The sequence below is a fragment of the Prionailurus viverrinus genome, chromosome B3 (assembly GCF_022837055.1).
Source record: "Prionailurus viverrinus isolate Anna chromosome B3, UM_Priviv_1.0, whole genome shotgun sequence".
Taxonomy (NCBI): domain Eukaryota; kingdom Metazoa; phylum Chordata; class Mammalia; order Carnivora; family Felidae; genus Prionailurus; species Prionailurus viverrinus.
The window spans coordinates 40,547,291-40,555,394 of NC_062566.1; the positions used below are offsets into that span (position 1 = coordinate 40,547,291).

The window sequence follows — 8,104 nt, forward strand, 5'->3', positions numbered from 1 at the left end:
GAGGGCTTTGAATAATCAAAGAATCCACTCTGTTCCTGTACATTCTTTTGAATCTGCTATTTACACACTCGGCCATGATCAACTTTGGAATAATGGAGATTCTCTTGCCAGCCACCAGGGATTTTAAATGTCACAAATAGTTAAGAGAAAAAGTCTCACACTTGTGTCTTTTTTTTTTTCTGGCTTATTAGACGAAAGTAGAGGTAGGGCTTTGAATAAAGAGTTATTTATTTTTAAGTTAATAGTACAAAAGGCCCTCTTTTCATTAAAGTCCCACCCCGCCCCCACTACCAAGCCTAGAATTTATTAGAACCAGCATAGAGTAGAAAAGCAGACAGCAAGCACTCAACTGAAATCCAGGGTCCCCTGCCACACTTCCCTCCCTTACTCTCCCAAATAACGGCTTCTTATTTTGACTCTGTGACAAAGTCAGTGGGAGAGCTCTTAGGAGTGGGGTGGGTGAATGCTCACCAGGAGTGTTCACTCAGGACAGCAAGTTGCAAGGCAGATCTACTTACCCACACTCCGATAGCAGCCCCCTAACTTGGGGATGCCACAGATTGCAGAGCCCTGGTCTCCCACCCCACATTGTCCCAGCCCATCTGAAGTATGTATCCACATGTTCTTGCCCCACAGGTAGCAATCTTCTTATAGTTTATCTCAGAGTTCAGTCCCATAGATGGCCTTATGACGTAAGTACTCTTCTAAACACTGAAGAACATTGTCATCCACCTTTGGGTCAAACTTGTTGGCCAAGAGGTGATGGTTTTGAAGAATCCAATGCAGGTCTCCAGTCCCGTAAATACAGATAGACCGCTGGTGGATTCCAGAGCAAGGTGCATAAGGTGCCCCCATACTGATGTTTCCCTCATGGCCCTGCCACTTGACCAGCCTGGCAATGGCTGCCATATCTGAGACGTGAAACTTGGAGTGGTAGGGAATAGAGCCAGGCATCCATGGTGCACGCTGAAGCGTGGCCCATAGATGCTCATCGGGGCTATAGGTGTCTTTTACCCATTCAATCAGTTGTCGGGACTTGGGGTTCTCTAAGACATGTCGGACAAAGTCTCGGGAAGCTACAATATAGGCATTCCCTGTGAACATAGGTATGTTATCAGGGGGAGGATCCTTCATCTTGTTGGTTACGTACAATGTGTCTTTTGTCTCATAGTGATATTTCCAGCGAGTCTTTTTGTACTCAGTAGGTATTTCTGACTCCATACTGTTCTTCCCATTCAACATCTTGAGGGCCAGGACCATCTCGGCATTGGTCTTTATAGGAAAGTCTGTCCCACATGTATTTAGTAAGTATTTCCATGGCACTGGGCTCTGGAGCAAGTCTTCCATACAGTTCAGGTCAGCCTGCACCCTGGACCAGGAGGCATAAACTACCCGAACCAACTTACTGGCCATGAAGACATTTGGGAAGCATGAAATAATTGCCTTGACGGCCTCTTTGAAAGTTTCTGGGGATTTCTCATCCACGTGGATGCAGTATATGTTCTGAGGGGCATACACAGCTCGGAGCAATCTTTCAAAGTTTTCTATTTTCTCATGGACCACCATTGAGTAGGCAATAGGGAAGTCTGACTCTTCTTGGCTCAGAGGGAACCGTATGAACTTCCTTTCAGCCTTAAAGTGCTCACAGTCTCTGGTCATGTTAAGGTAGTCAGTGTCTGTGAAAGGCTTCCGCTTGTTCTTGATCTCCAGGTTGTCCAGCACAGCCTCAATCACTGCCTGCTGGTCCCCTTGGATGATCCGAGAACAGTTGATGGATCTCTTTGCTGGCAGTTTCAGGGACTTGTACAAGATGTCTCTACAGTGCCGGCTCTGAAAATCTCTGGACTTCAGATCCAGGGAATCAAAGTCACATTTCAATCTGAGACAAAGCCTCAGAGCAACAATGGCCAGCAGCATATAGCAGCCCAGGGCCCACAGGTAACGCTGCTGCCACCGTATCTTCTTCCACCAAATCATCCTCACGGAATGAGAAACCAGTAGAGTTTGGGCACAAGGACGGAGGAGGAGGATGGAATCCTTGGACAGAACAAAACGCCTTCAATTACACACTAACCCTGAATGTGTTCATAGGAACATCAAAAGTGCAACTCCAAAGTGATGGCAAAAATACATTCCTTTACTAGACAAATAACCTCAGTAAAGCCCGGCCTAGGAATCTCTTACACCTGGCCTGTTGGCGGGGGCCTAGAGCCTGACTGGACTAACTGGCCATGTGTGCTGGGATCAGGCTGGCTCCACCTCCCCTCCAAGAGAAAAAGAAAGGGAAGCAGAACTGGGCACCTGGTGACGTTGAGGTTTAATTAGTAAGAGGAAATCTGCACCCGCCCTTCATTCCTCAGTCTTCCCCCACCCTTGACCACCCTGTTCCTAAATGGGGCTCTTATCTGGGGCCTAGAATTTCTAATCAGTGTAGAGAGACAATCCCTGAAATTCAGACTCTCAGTGTCTGTTCTAGAAATCCAAAGATTTCAATCCTTTTAAAAGTACACTTCTTGGTCTTGTTTGGCAATTTACATATTAGGATACTTTTACTACATACAATTCATTGGTTAGATTTGGTATCTAGCCGCCCCCTTTTTAAAAAATGTTCTTAAACAAGTACAAAAAATTGGATATGATCCAACAAATGCATTGTAATCACTCATGTAGATAATTCAGTCTATCCAAATTTAAAATACATATACACGCAGAGGCACACAACGCTACGCATATACAATATTTAACGAGTGCTTTCTGTGGGCCACAAATATTTTTTTTACATTGCCCCAGGTCATCTTCACAACATACCTGAGCTGTAGTAGTATTAGGCCTCTTTTTTAAATAGGAAGATAAAAGCTAAATAACTTGCCAAATATCACATATGCTTTAAGGAGCAAATATGGGACTCTTCCCCACTCGCCTTTCCCCCAGTTTTTTTGTTTGTTCATTTTGTTTTGTTATTGTCCACAAGCCTTAATGCTTCTTCCTCCAAACCACAACCATCTTTTAAATAATACAGTACAGGGTACTGAGTACCATCAAAGAAAACCAGATGATCTAGGGGAAAAAAAACTCTAAAAGGAGAGAAGCAAAATGTGACAAACCCTCTCAACAATGACTGTTTTCCCTTGTTGTGTCCTCTTTGTAATCATAAGATTGTGTCCTGCCTGGTCATAACTTTCATGGGAATCTAAGAGGAAGAAAAAATGAAACATGAAGAAAACTCTCACCTTTTTAATACCTTTGTCCTTGCTTAGGAAAGATCACTTGTCAAGTTGTGTTTGTTTCCAAGGAAGATTGGTTGGAATCCATGGAAGCAAATGTGAACACCATATCCCCTTCTTTTAATGCCTCCACAAAATATTTTCTGATGTTCACAGGATGTCCAGGAACAGTCTCAGGCTCCTCCTCGGTCTCTGCAAAGTAGAGAGCAGCAGGTGGCTCTATCAGTCACCTTCCAGCTTCCTGCTCTCAGATGGGAGAGCTAGCTCACATATATCATTCAGGAGCATATTCTCAAACACTAGGCATTCAAGGGGTGAACAAGGCAGGAAAAAAAAAAAATGCTGGCAATATCTGAGAAGGCAAGCAGGTATTTCAACCAGAATAGTCCAGTTTGTAACCATGCTCTCCTGCCACAAAACCATTCATAGAAACCTTCAACGCTGGCACAAGAACTTGAAAGCTCCCCACCCACCCCCACCCCCTTTAGCAAGGAACCATAGAAACACCGGTAGGCCCCTGCCTTATTTTGGCCTGGAATCCAAATATCACTTCTCTTTCGTTCCGTGAACATTACAAGAGTAAAACCATAAAATACTTTTTTTTTTCTTTAAAAATAGTTCTATATAAAAAAAGTTTGTTCTTCAAATAGAAACTGCTCAAAAAAAAAATCCTTTTGCCTGTCATCCCATTATAAATAATCTGTGAGTTGTAGAGACACCCACAGGGTTTCAAACTGTAGACCTCACTCACTCATGTCTGAGTCTAGCGTCTTGGCAGTCTAAGGAATGGAAACGGTATGGGTGGTTGGACTTCAGTGAGAGCCCCCCCTGGCTGGTTTGGGTAATATAGCATGCAAACCACCTTCTTCGAAGCTGCTGGCATTGCCACGGTTTCTCTCCTGTACCCAACGTCCCCTTCCCTCCCCACACTCCCCACCCTACAAAAGCAGCATGCCTAGCCAAATACTTGAAAGAGCCAATTTAATATAAATAACTTAACTAGATATAAAGTTAAGTAGAGAACTGTAGGGGACAGGGAGGGGTGTCAGGCCACCCTAAATTAGGAAGTGGCAATTGCTGAAAGTAGCTACTACTCCTAGGCTGGAGGAATGAAGATTTGGGAATTTTTTCATTTAAAATTTGGGAAGAAGGGTGCCAACAAGCTAAAACTCAGACCTCTGAGATGGGAAGAGCACCACCCGCTCAGTAGGCACTGGGGTCTCTGACCTCAGAAGAGGCCCCCAGGCTGAGATCTCAACCTCTCCTGAGGCGGCTGAGGTATTTGTCCACCATTACTGTAACTGCATTCAGTGCAGTTACATAAAGACACTGCCCCTGCCCAGTAGTAAACAGGCGTTGACATGGTGATGATCACAGAAGCAGGAAGTAGACCGGAAGCAAACAGGAAATCCCGCCTCCGGCCTCATTGGCTCCCTCTGGCGCCCCCTGTCGGCTGAGCTTAATAGGGAGAAGAGGCAAAGCAGAAATCCTAGCCAATGCCAAAAATGGGCTTTAACTGAAAACAACAACATAATAAGCAAGATCTGTCAGAGTTGCCTTCTTCCTCCAAGAAGTGTTTACATAGCCCCCAGTACAGCCTAGGGAACTTAGGTCTTTTCTTTTGGGGGACATCTTCTGCCTGTTTCTGACTATAGATGGAGACAGGCCAATAGCAAAAGAGCCGTATAGGGTCATCTGTGCTCCCATTTTTATGGCCCCACTCCACTGGCTCTGTCTTCTGTCAGCTTCCATCATTCAGAGTCTGTGTGGCTCTGTTTTGAGCTGTAACATTTCTGAGGCAAACATGATTAAATGATAAACTCTTGTTCTGGTATCTACAAACATCTCTATTTCTTTTTGTTGTTGTTATTATTATTATTTTTTTTTTTTTTTTTTTTGAGACAGGGAGGGAGAGAGAATGAGAATGAATCCCAAGCAGCTCCACACTGTCAGTGCAGAGTCCCCTGCAGGCCTCAAACTCATGAACTTTGAGATCATGACCTGAGCTGAAATCAAGAGTCAGACGCTCAGCTGACCAATCCACCCAGGTGCCCCACCCTCCTATTTCTTTATTCAGGACTTATCTTGGATGGCCTGCTCAAAGTCCTGCCTTCCTTCCCATAAAAGTTATACCACAGATATAGATTTCTTTCAATAAAGGAAAATATTCTGAATATTTGATTTTTAAGGTAATCAAAATAGGGATCCACTCTCATTTGCTAAGTATATGCTAGTATGACATTGACAAACTGGAGATACAGTTTGTTGAGATAATTTACACATTAGTAATACGAAATATGTGGTAGCCGCAGACACACCTGGGTTTTCCCAAGTCAGAGCTAGGTCTGAACCCTGGCTCCGCCACTTTCTAGCTGTGCAGTCATGGGCAAATTCTGTAATTCCTCTACGCTTTAGCGAGTTTATTTAGTTTTTTTTTTAATTTAATGTTTTATTTTTGAGAGAAAGACAGAGTGTGAGTGAGGGAGGGGCAGAGAGAGAGGGAGACACAGAATCCGAAGCAGACTCCAGGCTCTGAGCTGTCAGCACAGAGCCCGACACGGGGCTCAAACTCACGAGAGTGTGAGACCATGATCTGAGCTGGAGTTGGACGCTCAACCAACTGAGCCACCCAGGCGCCGCTTTAGTGACTTCCTTTGTATAAGGGGGACTAACACCAATACCTATTTTATAGGATGGTGGTGAGGATTAAACAAGGTAACACGTATTTAAAACTTGACTTAGAAGCTGGCATATGCAGCCCCTTGATGAAGGTTATGCAGGCTCCGGGTCCAGCCCACAAAGGCCTGTTTTACACAAGAAATAGCTCAAGAAGGGTACAAATAGCATTCTTGAACTCTGCAGTGTTGATGTAGTAATGTGGCCAGATGGGTAGTCCAGGGGAAAGACCTGAAATTGTCCCTTTGTGCCCTGGAAGAGACTCAGTTGGACACGGTCAGTATTGGCACCACAGAGATGAGGAAGGAGCTATAGCTGATACCGGGAAAGTGCAGATGAGGGACAGGATGGCTGGAGGTACGGGACAATCGTGAGCCAGGCAACCTGCAGAGATCTCTCAGGCACTCGGGATGGTGGCGGGTTCCATACTTTAAGTCCGTGCGGGTCATGAAGAGAAGGTAGAGCACGGGGGAGGGGAAGGTCCCGGGCCCCCGGTGCCTGGGAAGTTCACAAGGCCGGAACCCGGACCTGGAGGACAAGGCCCTTCATTAAGGTTTCTTTTACCCCTTCTGAGACGCAAAGGCAGAGCCAGATGGGCCTGGAGGCAAATGTATCCTAGAGTTCAGGAGTACAGCCAGGTATTTAACCCTGAAAATGATGAAGCCACTCCCTCAGCTATCAAAAATTAAAAGCAACATGAAACCAGACACTAAGTATAAAAGCGTCCAACACAGGTCTGAGTTCCCACAATAACCATACCTATTTTACTGTTCCTGAAGCAGCAAACTCTTCCCGCCCTCAACCCTTTACTCCTCTCCTCCTAACTTTAGCTTCCCCACTGGGCAAAGAGCTTGGCTTGCATCCCCTGAGTTTCAGATTATAAATCTTTATATGTTTGTGGGAAGGTCTAGAAGTTCTACCAGTAGGGAACAGAGAAACTAAGCTGGGCTCATCAGAGTGAATCTGGAAGAATCCAGTGGAGTTTATTATTAACTTCAGGGGACGTTCTGGGGACCCTCCAGCCCCGAAAATAAAGTCAGAGGAGGCCCCAAACAGCAGGAATCCAACCATTTTAAGCTGGATTAACAAATTGGCAAATGTACCCTTTTACTTATTTTATATAGTGATGTTTACCTCTGGGAAGTATCTGCTTTGTCTTCATTAGGCTGGTAGCTCCAGGAAGTCAGGTGCTTTCTCTCTCAGCACCCAGCATGGTAGATGTTAGAATTCTAAGGCTGCTCAGAAGAGAAATGCTGTCCGCAGAGAGACAGCAAGGGCAACCCCACTGACTAATAAAGGAGAAGAGAATATGACTCAGAGGGGGCAGAAAGTGAAAACAGATACACAGGCATTAAGCCAGTTAATGTATTACTGGATGGGCTGGAGCTGGCGTTTGAAAGGAATTAAAGGTTCTGAGGAAGAGAGGGTGGAGGTTCTTCGAGCTTCTATTGTATGTTCTAGGTCAGTGGGATCTCGGGGAAGATGGGGCTACGATAGCTGGCCACACACAAGTGGTTAAAAGACCCAACACAATCAACTCTGTCTCGACTCAGGGTTGTTTGATGAAACCCACACTCAGCGGACACTCCCCATGAACTGGAGCAAAAGGGAAAAGAGATTCAAGAAAGAAAAAACAACACCGTCCCCCCTCCCCCATAGAATTCACTATGTATCTGTTCACTAAATGCAGAGGAAAATTCTCAAAGCAGGAAAGAAGGGTATCTTCTCAAGTAGATACAATCCTGCTTGCTCCTTCCTGCTCACATTCCCAAGGCAGGTCATCTGCTGAATTGTACAGGAGGCCTTATTTGCTTACTCTCCCATTCAGCCCCCCAACTTTGAGTGGAGCCCCCTTTCTACCAAAGCCAGACTACCCACTCCTCAGTACCACAGACCCAGAGGCCAGCCACCGCCATGTTTTCTCTTCCCTCACACCTCATAAGCCTGTCCAAATGCACTGGCCCTCACTGTGGTGTCATGAGCTTCTGAGGGCAGGGACCACGAATGACTCAGCTCTGCCTCAGCAGCTAGCATGACAACCTGAAGATAGGTTCACTGTAAATGTTTCCCGAATGAATAACTGCCTCGGTGTCCCAGGGAAGGTCCTCTTAATACCGGTGTCTTAGAACTAGAGTTTACAGGTGCAGCTGACCCTCGAACAAGACAGTTTGGAACTAAGTGGGCGCACTTATATGTGGATTTTT

The 8,104-nt window shown here is 45.4% G+C and overlaps 1 protein-coding gene across 2 annotated transcripts; it reads right to left on the bottom strand.

Annotated features, from left to right (window-relative positions):
* Window positions 1–259: 259 nt before the first annotated feature.
* GCNT3 (glucosaminyl (N-acetyl) transferase 3, mucin type) lies at window positions 260–4,558 on the bottom strand. 2 transcript variants are annotated; one of them, XM_047863534.1, is made up of 3 exons: window positions 4,452–4,558; window positions 3,231–3,416; window positions 260–2,037 (listed from the first exon to the last, which is right to left on the bottom strand). In XM_047863534.1, the coding sequence occupies exon 3, from the start codon at window positions 1,975–1,977 to the stop codon at window positions 661–663; it is 1,317 nt and encodes a 438-aa protein (XP_047719490.1). In that variant the 5' UTR covers window positions 1,978–2,037; window positions 3,231–3,416; window positions 4,452–4,558; the 3' UTR covers window positions 260–660. The 2 variants fall into 2 exon arrangements, with proteins under 2 accessions (XP_047719490.1, XP_047719489.1); XM_047863533.1 differs by having other exon boundaries at window positions 4,401–4,558.
* Window positions 4,559–8,104: the final 3,546 nt, after the last annotated feature.

What these genes read in the sequence shown, in the direction of transcription:
- GCNT3 (XM_047863534.1), bottom strand. Translation starts at nt 1,977, where the DNA reads ATGATTTGGTGGAAGAAGATACGGTGGCAGCAGCGTTACCTGTGGGCC.